General features: G+C 38.1%; 1 protein-coding gene across 4 annotated transcripts in view; it reads left to right on the forward strand.

Annotated features, from left to right (window-relative positions):
- NFKB1 (nuclear factor kappa B subunit 1) overlaps nucleotides 1–17,562 on the forward strand; it is a 60,837-nt gene that overhangs the window by 22,558 nt on the left and 20,717 nt on the right. The window contains exons 4-10 of one of the 4 annotated variants that reach the window (XM_075500641.1): nucleotides 371–411; nucleotides 3,032–3,130; nucleotides 10,393–10,541; nucleotides 12,092–12,255; nucleotides 12,996–13,154; nucleotides 15,131–15,235; nucleotides 17,088–17,179. In XM_075500641.1, the coding sequence (XP_075356756.1) occupies nucleotides 371–411; nucleotides 3,032–3,130; nucleotides 10,393–10,541; nucleotides 12,092–12,255; nucleotides 12,996–13,154; nucleotides 15,131–15,235; nucleotides 17,088–17,179 (809 nt within the window). The remainder of the gene's footprint in view (nucleotides 1–370; nucleotides 412–3,031; nucleotides 3,131–10,392; nucleotides 10,542–12,091; nucleotides 12,256–12,995; nucleotides 13,155–15,130; nucleotides 15,236–17,087; nucleotides 17,180–17,562) is intronic. The other 3 variants (XM_075500642.1, XM_075500643.1, XM_075500644.1) reach the window with 3 other exon arrangements.

The raw sequence follows: 17,562 nt of genomic DNA on the forward strand, positions 1-17,562 counted from the left end.
TAAATACAAAAGTTAACCTTAGCTCAGAAAGGCCAGGCTGCTTGTCAGTGGCAAGGGGAGGATCCTGTTCTTATTCACTCTTGTGAGTCTTAACTGAGTGATCAGAGTTGCCCATTTAGGCCCTCTGAGCTAAAATTAACTTTTTGGAGCTAATCCTTCCCTTCTTACACCACTGGTCATACAGAATGTTGGAAATGACAGACTGCCAAGTCATTAAATTATTTATTAAAATTTAAGTTCTGAAGATGCTTAGGTGCTTTCAAAAATTTTATTTCAAGACATTCAAGGACATCAGTTTTACCCCTGCACCTTATATGTCATAGTAATAGAAATATAATTTCTATTATGACTTTTCTTTCTTTTATATTAGCAGATGGACCATATCTTCAAATCATAGAACAGCCAAAACAGGTAAGAACAACACTACATTTTGAAAATCTTTAAGGTAGCTATGTCACTGTATTCAGCTTTGAATAAAATTATGGCTTAAGGTGAGGAAAAAAAGAGTATTGAAGAGGTTCAACTCTCATAACAAATGTGGCACTTAACCATGAGCAGTTTTTCCTCTCACTTTTGTAGTTAAATCGTTTCCTGTTTTGTTCTGTTTTCATCTTTGTGTCTCTCTGGAAGTGTCATAAGACAAAAAATACCTGAGGGTTTTAAAAAAATGTCTTGCTGAGTATAGACTCTTCATCTTAAAAGTGACTCTTACAGTACCCCAGTATTTTGAAACATAAATGATTAGACAAAACATGGAAGAATTTTAGAATTTGTTTCATGTTTGTTGAAACACATGAAAGAAAAAATAAAAACTTTTCATTCTGTTTCCAAGTTACAAGAACTTTTGACTTGTGCTTTGTCATCATAAAGAAATTCTGTTGTCCTTTGAGATTCCTTTCATCACAGTTGGCTGTTATGAATAACCCAAGAAAAATGAAGATAAATGCTTGCATGTAACTTTTTTTGTGACACTGTAGCAAACACTCACTTACGCTCCTCTGACAGTATGAAAGTCATTCCAATGCACTGGTTAGTTTTCATGCAACTGATGTAGAAAGTAATTGCTGGGTGAAGATCACCCTGAAGTATGCCAGGGTATTGTTCCCCTTTAGCTGGTGGCATCAGCAATTACAAGTATTCCTCCTTAAGCTACTTTACAGTATGGAGACCCCTTTCATGCCTCTCCCAATCAGTTGCATAAAACCCTACCTTAATGGAGCTGTTAAGTAGACAGGGGAAGAGGGTGACTAAAAACTGTCCCATCCTCTGCTTGGTCTTCTGCAGAAGCATGCCACAATTCAGTCTTCCTTGTAGGAGGTGGTAGAGACCATTTGTTTTAGCCACACACCAAAGAAATTTTTGTGCTCAAGCATCCCTCCAAGAAGAGGGACAGTTCATGGTCATAGGTGAAACAGCAGTGTATTGTGAACTCTTGGAAGAATATGCTGCCTCTTCCTTGTTGTTTTAGTTATCCCAAATCAGGCCGTGCCTTTGCATGGTAGAGCCTATAGTGTGCAGTGCCTAAGGAGAAACCATCATTTTCATGCATAACTTCTCAGCAAGCAGCTCCTGTAGTGGAGTACCCATGTGGCAAGCTGGGCAATGGTTTATAATAGGGTGATGAGGGTGATCCATCAGCAGAGTGCTGTGTGCTTGTGATCATTTTTGGAGCAAAGAGACAGCTGAGGGAGAGTAAAACTGTATGAGTGAAAACATAGCTAGGATAGCAAGGGCAGTAGATAGGGGAAGGCCACGCAGATGACTGCTGGATCTGTTGGACTGAAGGCATAGAGGTGAAGAGAGACTGGGTCATCTCCTATGTCGTGACTGCAGAGGTTGCTTTGCCTTTTGGGCAACTTGAGATCAAGCTCATCATAGCTGAGCACTTCACTTGCAATACACTTAGTCACTCAGTTCACAGTAGGAAGGCTAATACGTGCTTAAGGATGAATTACATTGTCTGGTCAGTATCTGAATAAAAGTCAGATCTTTCCATTTGTCTGGGAAACTAGTTTTTAAACTGAAAAGGCTTTAGTGAGATAGGTATTGAAGCTAATGATTAAAGAGTGATTTTTGAACTGTGGTGTTTACTGTCAGCTAATACAGACTTTGAATTCAGAGTTGTCTACTATTAGAAAGAAGCTGAATGATTCTTGATGAAGGATATAACACTGACTGGTGCTGTTTGGACAGACACCGGGAGCCCTATATAAGACGGGGATTTTGCCAGAAATTGCAGGACTAGGCAATAGATCTGAAAGTTTTCAAAGCTGGGAGCCACATGAAATAATATAGTTGAAGAGTTACCAAATACATTTGCTTAAGAGTTGCATCTTTTGTGCCTTATAGATTACCCTGTAAAGTAAAGGGGATATTTCCTACAAATAAAAATGGAATAAATGGACAACTCTACTCTAGAGTCGTTGCTAATATCCTGCAGTTCCCTAAAGTATATTTGGACATCTGTTTATGTAGCTGACATGAAAACTGCCATTCAAAGTCCCCTGAAGCTTTTGTGCTGTTTATGGACTCCACTCGGAGATACAGCTTTCACATGCTCTTCCCAGAAGGAAGAAACATTCCTGTTTCTTCCCTGTTCTTTTCTTTATGATGCTTTGGATTTCCTTGATTATTATTGGCTTCAATTCTCTCTACCTAGCAGCAATCATGGGAGAAAGAGTATCTGCTCTTGCATTTGCATTCTCTATCTTTTAATTTTTATCTTGTTTTGAGAGTATAAATAGATCTCTGCTTCAAAATATCTTCAGTTACTGAAAGAAAAATTTCAGGTTGCTGCTGTGAGTAAGAGTTAGACTAGAACACTTTCTCCAGGGCTATGGTTCAGTGGTGCTTTGTCAACCAGCACTCAGACAGCATTTCAGGAATGGACAGTTGTAACTTTTCTGTTTGTGGGCTGTTTGGGCAAGTCTCGTTTGGGTGTGTGTGTCTGCACACTCGCGCATGCGTGTGCTTATTTTTTTAAGTTTTGTTTCTAAACAGCTTTCAAGTTTCTTTTTCTTTATTTCCACAGAGGGGGTTTCGTTTCCGATACGTATGTGAAGGGCCTTCACATGGTGGACTTCCTGGTGCTTCTAGTGAAAAGAACAAAAAATCATACCCTCAGGTCAAAGTAAGTACATAAATCATTAATTTTGCAATCTAAATGCAAGTGCTATATGCGTGTGTATAGTACCTTACTGCATAGCAACATATTTTTGTATGAAACTAGTCAAGACTGACTGCATTTCAATCCCAACTTTCAAAATGTAATTGATTTTAAAAAGGAAGTTGTCTTCAGATTTGTGGAGTTATCTTGGCACTGTATTTATCTGCCAGCAGTTGAGCAGTAAGCTTTCCTGCACCTACCACCTCACTACCCTCGTGCAGACTAATGGAGTTCTTCCTTAAAGTGCAGTTTTAGCATAAAGCAAAGCCTGAGCTGCTCAATTTACTCCACTTCTAGCATACTGCAAAGCATAAGTCTGGTCAGTTATTCAACTTCACTCTAAGATACTATTTACCAAGTTTTCCTTCTTTTTCTGTTCATGTTACTCCTTATTCAAGATCTCTGGGATACTCTGTTCTTAAGGGCTTAATTCCTTTAAAGTCAACAGAAAAATTTGCATTTTAATAGGAGCAGCATTATGTTCAGGTGTCCACTGAACGTTTTTTGGGGCTTTTTTCCCCTGGAAAAAATTCAAGGATGTTAATCAAAGAAGCATTCTGTGCTAGCACGCTATGAAGATTATCACAGTGGTGATTAATCATTCTCGGATTAGAGAAGAATTATCTTTGCCTGTGGTTCTTGCAGAAAATTCTTTTTCCGTGGAAGTGGGGAAAAGATACACTGTGTCTTTTCAGTATTTTTTTTAACTTAATGAAAGTCTTAGTCTTGGTATTGCATTACCTCTTTGAACTATGACACTAGAAATTGCCTCATGAGGAACAGGGTTAACCTATTTTAATTCTGGTGTTACCTCTTTCTCCTTTATGGGGATTGAAAGGGAGGGAAGAGTGGCAAGCAGTCAGCCTTTGTCTTGGTGTGTGCCACTCCTCAGCTTTCTCCACAGTATGCACGTAGTTCTTCTGCAGTTCTTGAGAAAGGCTGGAGTTTGGAGCAGTTGCCATCTCCATAATGAATCAGTATGAGCATGACTCAATGGAAAATAATCAGCATTGGCTGAGATAGCCTAGGGTGTTAGTCTTGTGAATTGAGAAGAGGCTGGGAAAGCTGATTTTATGTAGCCTTGCAAAACTCCTATGAAAAATTACTAGCCCAGGTAAAGGATCTACTTGCTTTTCCCTTTCCTATTGTGATGGTAATGATGAACCAATGAATGAAATGCCACTCTTATGTTCAGATATAAAATAATTTGCCTCAATTGAGCCAGATCTTTGGATTCCAATCCAATCTGTATTGATGATAATACAAATTATACTTTATAAAGGTGTGATGGATTGCACAATAGCGTGACAAGGAGATACACAATGAGGAGTTATACAGGAAATGGAATTTCACCATGAGTAAACTAGAAAGCAAAATGTTCTTTGGCTTTCCATCAAACCTTCTGTTTTCATTGATCATCAGATTTTAATTTCATCTAAAGCTTCCATACACACACACATGTGTCCCTTCCCCTCCCTCCCTCTGTTCCTACTGTGTGCATCTGGGTTTTTTCTAGTACAGATCCCCACATGGCAACACCTGCTGGGAGAGGCTGGCAAGGGAACACAACAAGTAAATTCCTCAAGGCCATTGCTTGTTAGTGCCTGTTCTTGATTCAAGTGGTGCCAGTAAAGACGGAATTGTTTCACACCTTTTCCTGTAAGTCTCTCCTGTGTTTTGTCAAAGGGTGCTCACCTTGTCGTAACTGAGATGAGCACAATTGAAGATCGCCATTTTTGTTGCGTTGGGGTTTTTTTGTTTTGGTTTGGTTTGTTTGTTTGTTTGGGTTTTTTTACTCTTGTGCCAAGGCTTTCACCATAAAACTGCCATTAATTGATCACAGTACTGTGAAAGGACAGTAGTGTGAGCTTTGGCTGTACTGTAAAAAGGAGGTTTTGTGACAGATCTTTAAACCTAGGCCATGGTGTGGTCAGTGCAGCTCACATTGGTATCTGTCTTCTGCTTGGCCAACTCTGCACAGAAAGCTGATGTAATTTATCAGTAGCTACCATGGGATGTCCTGAAAATAGACCTCTTCAGTGCACAAAAAAGCGTTGCAGTCTCCCTACTCCCTTTTTATAGGATTATGGATTGAAGGCCAAAAGAAAACACATCTATCTGATATGACCTCTTGCATAATGTGGACTGTTCAACTTCACCATTTTTTTTTTTTTTCCTGCACCTAGTCCCTAACTTGTAGCTGAGCTGGAACACATCGAAATGTATCTTTCATTTAAAGGCTGGAGTGCTGAAGACTTTGCATTGTCTCTAAGCAAGATGTTTTGGTAGTTAATGACATATTTAACAACCTCCTGTTTAGTATATTAGGAGATGGTGTGGGTCAGGAGTTACTATAGCAGTTGTGCAATGTCAATCTTTACACTTAAGACAAATCTGCACTGGCCAGCAAGGTGGAATTGAATTAAAACCTCTTGTTTTAACAGCACAGTTATGACAAATGGAGTCTAGATAACAGTAGTATTTTTCTATAATATAAAAAATGGGATTAATTAATCTTTATGGTTTATGGAATTATATTCCTTTGCTTAACCCTGTCTTTGCTAACAGTAATCCTAATGTCATGTACAAAACATCTTACATTTTCAGAGGATTTTATATAACTTTGCCTGTAGTTATGGAGAGCAGAGAGGTTGTAGATACTGAACATATTATAATGTTACATTTCGTGACAAGTTTCATGATTACAGTAGAAAGCTACCTAAAATTCTTCATTTAAATTTCATCTTCGTCTGCGTAGTGTAAGTAACACAACGCTGGAAAATTTTACTATCTAGAACAGCTGAAATCAAAGCTCCTGAGCTGCTTATTCATTGTTAGATTTTTGTTCAGGGGAAAAAACAATTGATAGTATAAGAAAGACTAAAACTCAATTGTCTAATATTATCACCAGCTTACTTAAGTGTCTGCATTTTTTATTCATAATTTGCTTGTTTTTATGTATTTGAAAAACTGTGAGAAACCTTGCGCAGAAAACTTCCACTGGCTGCCTTACACATTTACCATGTGTGTCCTGATCTTGCCTACTGATGTTAGTGTAGGCATATTCATCTTTTACACTGAAGTACTTGATCCAGTTTTGGGTATGAAAAGAATTCGCTGAAAATAGCGGTGTGAAGTAAACGTCCTAAGTTTTCATCTCCTTGGGGGCAAATCGACGTGGGTGGCAGCAAACTCAAGTTGCCTGTTCTCTGTGAGCTTGGATGTAAATGAGCTCCAGCCCAGAGGCTGAGTAACCGATTGCTCAGAGGTGTGCCCAAGCTGATGAGCACCATCTCTCTGCCGATGACTTTGGGCATTGTGCAGTTCAGCTTGGGAATTGTAGCTGCATACCAGTTAGGCGGCCCTGAACCCAGGCACCTGAACAGGAGAACTGCCCATCTAGTCATGTCCTGGGGCTATCCTAAATTATACCTCAATTTGGAGATAAGCATTTTTATTGAAATCGGGGATTTCAGCACATACTTCAAGTTCAGGAAGGAAATTTATGGAAAATTAAGCAAGTTACTTTGTTGGTGAGCTTTCTTGCTGAAGAAAGGAGCAGCATATTTGCTTTTCCCACCCCATAGGAATTAAATTGTAGCGTGATGGATTGTTGATTACAAGTTAAAAATTCATTTAACAGCTGAATAAAGGAATAAACATGAGACAAGAATGACCAAACCTTTTGTTATAAATCTTTACCCCTCTTAAAAACCTGTGCTGAACCAAATCCAGCCAAAACTAAGTCCAGTGAGATTTGTGCTTTTTACTGTTACGGTTAATTTGGCTGAATACGGGGCACCGAGTCCCTTTAGTTGGGCTCCTAAAGCAGAGCACCTAACTCCATATTTTTGGCATGAGAGTGACCTCACATTCAGAGGATCAGATATCTTCAGCTCCCATTGGTTTAAGTTACTTTACATTGCTTATTCTTAGACATCTAAGTAAGCATCCAGTTGCCTAAACAATTCGTACCACATCTGAAATATTTTGTCTTAAACTAGCAACTGAAAAAAAAAAAAGATGCTGCTCCGTGAAAACCTACTGTTTATAAAGAGTGAGCAATGCCTCATCTGTGGAACACTTTGTATGCGCGTATTGAGGACACCACTAGTCACGTTCTGAAGGTTAGGCAGGATATAGTTGCTACAACAAAGTGATTAGAAAGAGAAATAGGTATTTTTGTAGTTGCTGGCTTTGTAGGTTTGACATGGTCTTTTCCATCATTTGCTTTCTGTCGTTGACCAGTTGGTTTCACTTCTTGCTTGTAAGAGTAACTGGAAAAAACATCTTTGAAGTAGGAAAACATTCTTATAAAGTTTTTGTAAAGTTTCAGAAACTATAAAAAATTGGCTGGGGTCTGGATCGCAGGAGGATGTGAAATAACTGAAAAAACTTTCAACTCTTGTTTTGAAACTGACTCAATCTCAAGTTCACAGGGTCCTTTTAATCTCTCAGACAGATCTCTCTCAAACAGAAACAGCAGATAAATGTGAGCCTGCAGCATTTTAACTTTATCAGATTAGATCAATTGAATGCTGCTTCAGTACAGGATGTAATCAAGTATTACAGCTATGCTCTTCCCAGGAACTCCTTATTTTCTTTTTTCTCCCCTATCTTTAATTTGAAGTTCAGTGCTATTTTTTCAGATCACAGCTCTGATTTGAGCAGTACAGCACCCACATGCTATCTCCCTCTCATGTCGAGTATATGTTTTTGTATCAACACCATAATCCTTAGGTTTCTATAGATATTCAGCATTGTAGTACACCATCTACCTTTTAATGCCTTTGACAGTGGTTTTTAAGTTCTTACGTAAAAGGTGATAGTTATTTGTATATCTTAGTGCCAGAATAAATTTTAAGTTATTCTGAAACTGTGGCATCAATGATTCAAAGACACCGAAAAAATTATTTCAGACTTAATTTATGGTACATAAGGATATTTAACCACTGAGGCTATTTTGCTGGGCACTGAGATAACCTGGATGTCTCAAAATCAAGTAGGAAAGTCTTTCTATAAGAAATTTAGGTAGGAAACAGTTCGGGGACATTCTGTAGCCTTTGCAGCATAGGACATCAGACTGGATGACAAAAATAGTCCTTTCTTGCCTTATGACCTATATAAGCTATTACGTTTTAAAAACTCTCTTGTTTTTCCCCTGAGAGAGACTACAAAGATCATGCTGAGCTGAGTAACAGGGGGAGATTGCAATCTGGTTACCGCTGCAGTTATATGTTCTGCTTTCAGAGGCTGGAAAGTCCTTGACGTGCAGCGGTCCTACCTACGGTTTCGCTGTGGTTTCTACAGCTGATGAAGGATTTTCCTGAACTTTTCTGATGTGATACTAGAACATGCGTGTTACTCATAATGAATATAACGCTATAGATGTGCTGCGAACTTTATAGCAGGGAAAGGCTGGTTTAGTGAGGGATAAAATGAAAATAATTTTTAAAAAGCCCCCTTCTTGAAAAGTTAATTATAGTAGTGGTGGTGACCTGTAGCACTAAACACAATCATTTTTATTTTCAGATGACTTTGTGAAAGTTACATAGGGATCCTTGCATTTTCTCGCTGCTGGTAAATGGTGGAAATGGTGAAGCAGTGATTATTCTGCATCTCTGTATTGTTTCAGTCCAGGAGGGGTTACAATTCGGAAACAGGAGGAAGCATGAGTACCCCATGTTTTGTATTTTAGAAACTGCTGCTTGTAAAATGCATATTAATACAGTTTTATACAGTTAACTAGCAGGCAGTGAGTAATGAGAAGACTTTTGCACACCTGTTCCTCCTGGAACAGCTTTTTTCATAGTTGGGATTTTTTTTTGCTTTTAGCAGTGAATAGGAAGACAGGGAGGGCATGCATTGTACGTATGCAGAGTGTTTCAGCTGTGATGGAATGGGTTCAAGAGAGGGGTTAACTGGAGTGAAGGAAGCTAGCAGGACTTAGTAATGTGGTGAAATCGTGGCATTCCCTGGTTATCAGCATTTTATCAACAATATAACCTTAAGTATTCAGTTCATCACTGATTCATCACTTTAATGTTTATCGTGATCCTTTAATACCTTGGTTGATTAGATCTATAAGCTGCTGTAATACAAAGAACTTTGCCCAAGGCAAATTAGAAAAAAAATTAGAGGAGGAGGGAAAAAAACCCAACCTTGATAAAAGGGTTAATTAAGTGAATTGGAAGGGAAGGTACTGTTTGCTTTTTTAAAAGTGGGGTAATTTTATATTCAGCGTAATTTGAAAGTGGTGCGTGACTGATAACTGACTTGAAGACTATTACTTGTGAGGAAAGAAATAAAGTTCTAAATAATATATGTAAAGCAAATAACTTACTAATACGGTATGTTATTAGTAATTTTAGGTTTGTTTTTGAGGCATTACTTGACATCACAATTTTAAAAGCTATTAAAAATATATGAAATATATTCTAATCAAAAATATTGATTAGAAAATACAAGAGGGAAGAAAAGCTTTTGTAGTCCTCCAGAGTTGGCTATACTAAGGCACCCAGTTTATCATAGTTCCAGTCCTGCAAAATCTCAGATGGGGATTTAGCATATATCCTCATATACACTTAAGGGAAATATTTACTGGACTGGGTAATGTGTGTTGATGTAGCATATTGAACTAACAAAATACCTATGAATATAAAATTAATTCACTTTAAAATCCCTACCTGAAGAGTCATTGTATTGTAATGAGGCCAAAATGTTTTAAAACAATCCTAATATTTAAAAATAATTTTAAGTGTTTTCAAATTGGGCAAAATAATGTAGCGTTTTGTGTTAAATATGTACATTTTCTGTATGCTTCTTAACATGTAACAATGTTTATTGTGAATTCAGTGTACTAATTGAAATATAAGGAGAGCAATGTGGAGTAACTGGCCAGAGTGTAAAACTGAAATTCATGATTTGGGAAACAGAAGGTTGCTTTCCTTTAGCTTTGTTTTGTTTCTTAACTTTTTTGGCCACTACTCCTGCATTTGTATGTTTAATTACAAAAACAGTTTAATTACAAAAAAAGTGTTGGCTTTTCTTTGAGATGATCTGGTACGGTTTGTCATTTATATTTCATGAGAAAATGCATATGCGTTTCTCCTATGTAAGCTTGATTGTACTTAGCTGACAGAAAATACTCAACTGGAATCATTACTTTTTCCATTTAAAAAAAATCCAAACAAACAATACCATTTAAAAAATATATTTATTTACAGATCTGCAATTATGTTGGACCTGCAAAAGTAATCGTCCAGTTAGTTACTAATGGGAAATACGTCCACTTACATGCTCACAGCTTGGTGGGTAAATTTTGTGAAGATGGAGTATGCACGGTTAATGCAGGACCTAAAGATATGGTTGTAGGGTAAGTCTTGTCAACTCATTTGTAAAGCTGGGCTAAGAGTGAGAGAATCGAGTATAAACACTGTAAGAAGCAATACAAAAATACTACTAAGAGGCAGCTAAGTGGAGCACTAGTCTTCATGCTCTGATCTGTGTTTTGTTTGTATCTTACATAGAAAAATAAATGGGGTTTCTGTTTACCTTTGTAGAATTTGCCCTAAGCAAGCTAAATAGGTTTAAGCACATAATTTTCCCTTAGAATTTGTAGAGTTTCAATCTCTTGGTGTGCAGTCCAAATTTGTATTGTAAGCCCATTCTTAAAATGTAAGTAGTTTTGATCAAAGAGAAGGGACTGTAAAATTACTGAAGAAAAGGTTTTGTTACCATTTTGATCAATATTTTACTTTTGCTGAAATCTGCCAATAGGAATATAGTGAAGAGAAAAGCGTTAAAGAAAATAGGGTTAGTAAATTCGAAATTAATGCAAGACACGTATAAACATGAAAATACTAAATGAGTCAAACTTTTTAAGTTTAAAGCAGTAAGATTATAGTGAAATTGTAGTTGGTCTGTTCTTGTTTAATTTAAAAGAATAATTATTTATATCAGTAAATGGAGCTGAGGCTCCTGTCTACGTTTTCAGGCTTAGATCAAGTTTCATGCTGGCTGTGAGTTTTAGTTCTGTGATCTCAAGAATGTCTTTGTTGGTGAAGAAGACAAAGTTTAAAAAAGCTGAGAAGGTTGGGAGAGAGAGGTTCTTTTAAACTGTAACTTTTGATGTCCAAGCCCAGTGCGCTAACTTTACCAAGCACAACAATTTAAATAGCTTTATTTGAAATGCTCCTTTTCATCTTGAAACGTTTGGCTCATTTCCTAACCTGTCTTGTTTTTCATCAGATGTTTGGTAACAGCTTTCCTATCCTCAATTGACCCACATGAAAATTGAGTTATTGTCTTGTTTTCATACTTCCAGCTCTAATTAATTTTTAAATGTGCCAGGAGATTTTTACAAAAGCAGATCTTGTATTATGGAAGTTTTCATTCAAATAGATACCTGAAGTGTCTTGCTGAATGTCCAGAGCCTTGCTTAAAACATTTCCTTTGGAAAACATTGCACTGTGTTTAGCTTCTTAGCTTGCTCTCCACATCATTTTGAACGGATGGAGCTTATTCTGAGCAGTTGCTCTGCATAACAGCCATAGAGAATGACATATTAATGTCATTGCCAAGACGGAGCAAACAAAGTGTGACAACCAGATTTTCAAATGTTTTGTAAGCTGCTTCCACAGTGTAAGTCTGAAACCTAATAGATTACTCCTTAGGCCATGAGAAAATCCCGTGCACCCATACGATCGCTGCCATATAATGGTGCACATTTTACGTGTTTTGTAAGCTTGGCTGAATTTTTCTTGCTGGAAGACTTGCCCTCAAGAATTAGTAGTGCCTAAGTAAGCCTATAGAGTCCTTCCCTTGACTTCAGTTGTGTAGCTGCCTCTGGTAAGAGAGGGACTGCCTGCTGCAGGTTTGGCATAAAGCATTAAGAAAATATTTCCCTCAATCAAAATTCGGCAGGTTTGCAAATCTTGGAATACTTCATGTCACAAAGAAGAAAGTGTTTGAAACTCTGGAAACACGCATGATAGATGCTTGCAAAAAAGGATACAACCCGGGACTGCTGGTGCATCCTGAACTTGGCTATCTGCAGGCAGAAGGATGTGGAGACAGACAGCTAACTGGTATGTAGAAATGATGGCCTGGTTTTAATAGGTCTTTTACTAAAAACAGGTTTAGCTTCTGAAAACAGAGATTCTTAGCCAGAAAGAGGCCTTGGGTAGGAAAATAGCCTGTGGCTATGTGCTTTAAGAGGTGGTGTTGCTGTGTTTTAGGGAATCTGAAAGAAAGAGTCTTTGCTGTCAACACGCACGTGAGAATGGAGCACCTTCCTTCCATAGCTGCCTGTACCCATCTCTGCACCTACATTTCATTGCTCTTATCCTGTTTAATAAGCTGATAAAGAGAGTCATTTTGCATTACTGCTGCAAGACATGATATCCTTAAGTAACTTGGGGACCTTCTTTTGAGAATACCTGTTCCATTCAGCTGCATTTCACCCATATCCCTGTAAAACCTGTGGTCTACATTGCTTTCAGGCACTGTAGAGAGGCATTCAAATGTTCTTAGTGTCAGCCCTTGTCCTTTTCACGACCTTTATAAATTGAGAGCAGAAAATAGTAATTTTCTGTATGTGTCTTAATTATATACCTTAAGTAACATCTGATGCACAAACTGCAAGGTGAATGCAGTATATTGTGAATAGCTGCTTCTCTCTTTTTAAAAAGAGAGAAGCTGATGGATGCTAAATGAAAAGGAAAACTCGCTATTGGTGCCTTTTGATAGTAATGTTTGGAAAATGCTCTCTCTGTTTTTTTATGGGTCCCCTACCCCTTGTGTTAATTCGTCTACTTATTGATTCCAGAACGAGAAAGAGAAATTATTCGTCAGGCAGCAGTACAGCAGACTAAAGAAATGGATCTCAGTGTGGTGCGTCTTATGTTTACAGCGTTTCTCCCTGACAGTAATGGTAGTTTCACACGGAAACTTGATCCTGTTATATCAGATGCAATATATGACAGCAGTAAGTATATTTGCCTTTAATTACTTTTTTAATAAGAGGCAAGCTTTTGTACATACAAAAATGATATGTAGATATTGCGATACATAGACTTATCTAGCCCTGCTGCTTGCCTGTTATTTAATCAATAACATGGATAATTGGCCCCATGTCTATCCAAGTACACATGGTATCATTCTGGTTTTTAATAGATGGTGATGTAAACCATAAAGGAATATTTTATTTTGCTGTTAGCATGTTTAATCCTGCCACTTTTATTATGAGGATTCTGCAAATTCTTGTTATATTCATAAGAAGTGCTTGAATTAGCAGTGTTCAGTTGCTTTCTATGACAAAGCCTTGTCATACAAGATGTGAGGAAAAAATTACTTTGCTTCAATCCTGTTGAGAATTTGACACCTTTCAGTTTTGCTGGCCATCTGCTTGTCCTTGTTTTGTGAGACTAACACAACCAGAGTTCTCAATCCATTTCCTTTAGACCTGTCAGTATTTTTTTATACTTCTGTTACATCCCTCTATTTGTCTTTTTTCGAAGTGAACCTTTTCACTTCATGTTTTCCCTTGTGCTTTTCAATTATGCTTACTCATCTTACCTGAACCCTTTCTGCTGCCTGAGTTTTCCTCCCTATAGCTGTGGATTATCATGTTCCTGATAGTCATTCTGTAATGACTCAGAAAAAGTACCATTTTTTTTCCCTGTGCAACAGTCATGCCTATATCATCACTTTTTAAGGACAAAGTCTAGATGAAAAGGTATTAAATGCAACTGTTCTAATATAGTCTGTTGCTTGCTATTAATTGGGGAATGTAGTGATACAGCACAGCCATTTTGCATGTATTAACTGAGCGAAAAAACGTGATGTCTGCTGTTCTTATGGCACACATGACCTGCATTTTCTGGATGACAGAACACAATCTTTTCAGCTGGAGGCTGAGGTGATTTACCAAGCAGTGTCTTTAAGGAATCTTGATTTTCATTAGAAACAATTACAGATTCTATTTGTTTTCATTACTCTATCTCACACCTGCGTAATGATAGAGAGTATTTGTAAAGCAAAGACAAGGAGGAGGACAAAGCATCAACAGAGATAGAGCATGTATCAACTCATACATATAAAAACATTTGAAGTTATCGTATCCTTCTGAATCTGACCATCAAAATTTTTACTCCAACTAAGGAGACGAATAGAGGGGAAATTTTGTATGCATGTTTCTGCTGTTTTAAGTTGCTACATAGATGTCGGTTACTAGTTTCTGAGCTCCCAAGGTGAATTCTTGGTTGTTAGTGCCAAAAGATTTTTCTCAGTTTTTGTTTTTTTCTAATATGCTTCACTGGCACCATTCAAGCCTCTTCCACAGAACAGACACAACTTGTGATAGCATAACTGTCTATCACAGCTGCTTTTACTTACCAGATGATAGTTCTGTCTTGAGGACCAGTAGATATCCATTGATGTGTCTACTGAGATCCATGGAGGTGGGCTTTTTGATCACAGTCCAATATGTTGGCCAAGGACTGACAATGCTTTCAAGTAAGCCACAGTGTAAAGCAAAGCACTGCATATTGCATTCAAATAGTGAGATACAGGGAACAGCTCTCAAGAGTGTCACGCTGTCAAGAAAGCAGGGAAGAGAAACTTATATTCTCTGTAATGCGCTCTTGTCATAAAGTTAGTACTAATGCAGAGTGCTGGATGCAATTCACTGCTGTGCTACTTTACTAGTGCAGTAATTGTGCTGGAATGGCCAGGGCCTTATTTTATAGTTCACAGTTCAGTCAAAGCTTAGAGGATACAAGATTATGCCTTTCAGATTAAAAACTGTTGATTTATTCCTGTTTAAAAAAAACAGACAAATTTAGGTAGGTTGTATTGGAGGCTTGTCTTTCTATTGCATTTGTGTGTGTTGTGCTTGGGTTTTTCTGAAATCTAAAACTGTTATGAAGATAAGCAGGTTTTTTTATTCTTTCCTTTCAATAGAAGCTCCCAATGCCTCCAACCTAAAAATCGTAAGAATGGACAGAACAGCAGGGTGTGTAACAGGAGGGGAAGAGATTTACCTTCTCTGTGACAAGGTTCAGAAAGGTAAGAGACCTGAGTATTGTAAGGCACACCAGGGTGTTCATCTGGAGTACACATGAAGCCTGCTGTGTTGCTTTAGTATTCTCCTGCTCCGATAGTGCAGCAGGATTGGTAAGCACTCAGCCTTTCTGAAAGTCAGGCCAGCAGTCTGGAAAATGAATAAATCAAAGAGTCTGCTGCAAAGCAAATTCATCTCGTGTTGCCTCCACAGAGACCATGTGATCATCTTTGTTCTCCTCAAATTTCTGCCCTCGCCCATGTTCTGGGTTTTTTGTGGGTGGTGGGTCCTGGGTGATGTTTAACTCCATTAACTAACACCTGCTCTGAATTATTCTGAAGTTTCTGATTTATTATTAAGTTCCTGATTATAAAGAGTAAGTATGAGCGTTCTTTGTTAACCACTGATGGGAACTGAATGTGTTCAGCACTGCTGCTAGTAACTTCATTTTTATGTATATGCTAATGGTAAAGATTACTCAGTGTAAATAGATACTTCTCACAGACTCTGCTCGTGCCTATGAATGTGTCAGGATTGGGCAGTGTGGATTTGGATGCTTTGTTTTTGGGCTGAACTAAAAAGAAAAAAACGGGAGCAAGGGAAATCCTTTGCATTTTTCAGCTATAGGTAATACCTGGGACTCCCTGATGTAGATTGCATGGTGGAGCAGGTACCCCATTCTGACCTGTTTGGAATCAGTCTCTTCACATGTTGTTAAAATCATGTGGTCGTTTTCTGTTAATACAGGCTGTCCTTTTCCACCTCTCTTTCTTGCAAATGTTCTTCTACCCCTTAGGAAAGAGAGGGGGCTTTGAAAAAACTGTTTTCCTTCAGTAGTGTATATACCTTCTGCTGTCAGAAAGACTGAGATGAAACATAACTCTTGTGCACAAAATAAATAGATAAATGTCTGACTCAGTGGAAGCCCTGAGGTGGGGTTTCCCCTCAGCCGGATCGGGGTTTCCCCTGACCTCACTGCTCTCAGAAACCTCCTGCCTGAAGGAACTTGAGCATGCAGGACAGCAGGACTGGAAGTGGTGGTTAACAGTCTTGAGACTAGCAGGTGGTGGATCAGAGGAAGCAGTCTGTCTGCTCCAAAAGCCTGTCCTGCATCAGTCACCCTGAGAGAGAATAGGCTTTTTCTAGTTTTTTTCTCAGCAGGAGTGCTGGGGAAGGAATATGCTAGTGTGATATTTCCCAGCTTCTCCTAAAAATATAAATAAATAAATACAAGGAGGATGAAAGAAAATATGTTTAGAGGAGCAGAAGCCAAATCTCATGTTTCTGGCCCATGCTGTGTTTGGGGGGTGAGGGATCACTGCTGACATGCCACTCGATCACACCCTTGCTGTCTCTCTGAGCTGCAGCTCCAAAGTGGCACTCTGCCAGCAGCAAGCGGAACTTGAACTGTGGCACTTCAGGTTTTGCTGCAGTTTTTTGAACTGAAACTGTTGGAGGAGAAAGGGTGGTTTCTATGTTTCACGCTTTAAGTTCTCCCCTCCCTACATGTTTGTTCCAAATAAAGCTCCTCTGGAATGTTTTATAGCCCTAGAATAGGAAGAGGTAGTGAATCTAGTTCTCCTTTTACTGCTCAGTAAATAGAGAGCAACTTCAGTGAAGTCATTAGAATTAGGCTGATCTAAAATTGATGTTAAAAATTGGTTATTTATGATGTTTTCAGAAAATGGATAAAGATAATCCGTGTATTATTCATGTAACATTATCATCCAGCCAAAATGTAGCCATGTTGATTTTTATCTGAAATAAACTTAGCCAAAGGTTAAACAAATGCATAAACATCCCAAACGTTAAACAAATGCACAACATCCTAAAGAGTGTTTCTTTCCCTCTTCGCAGATGATATTCAAATACGTTTCTATGAAGAGGATGAAAATGGAGGTATGTGGGAAGGCTTTGGAGACTTTTCTCCTACAGATGTACATAGACAGGTAAGTAACAGAGCATTTGTCATTTGTTAATGATTTTCTCATCTCCGTAAAGTAGCATTATATTATAATTCGTAAATTAGATGAAAGCACCTGTATCCCGTACTAACCTCTTCTTTTGTTGGTTACTTCCTAATAATAGTACAATCTTAACTGTTCTTTAAAGTTGTACGTTAGGTAACTAGGCAGGTTAGGAATACAGTGTGAGGAAATTGGGAGATAGACCCATTGCTTTAACATGCACCAGTGTAAATTGGGATAGGATATATAAAAAGCTCTCGGAGCACCTGTGAACACACTGAGAAAGCCACAGACTAGATGCTAAATGATGAGGGGACAAACAATGCAGTACTAACATACATGATGTGGTGATACTTTGCATGGCA

The sequence above is a fragment of the Mycteria americana genome, chromosome 4 (genome assembly GCF_035582795.1).
Source record: "Mycteria americana isolate JAX WOST 10 ecotype Jacksonville Zoo and Gardens chromosome 4, USCA_MyAme_1.0, whole genome shotgun sequence".
NCBI lineage: Eukaryota > Metazoa > Chordata > Aves > Ciconiiformes > Ciconiidae > Mycteria > Mycteria americana.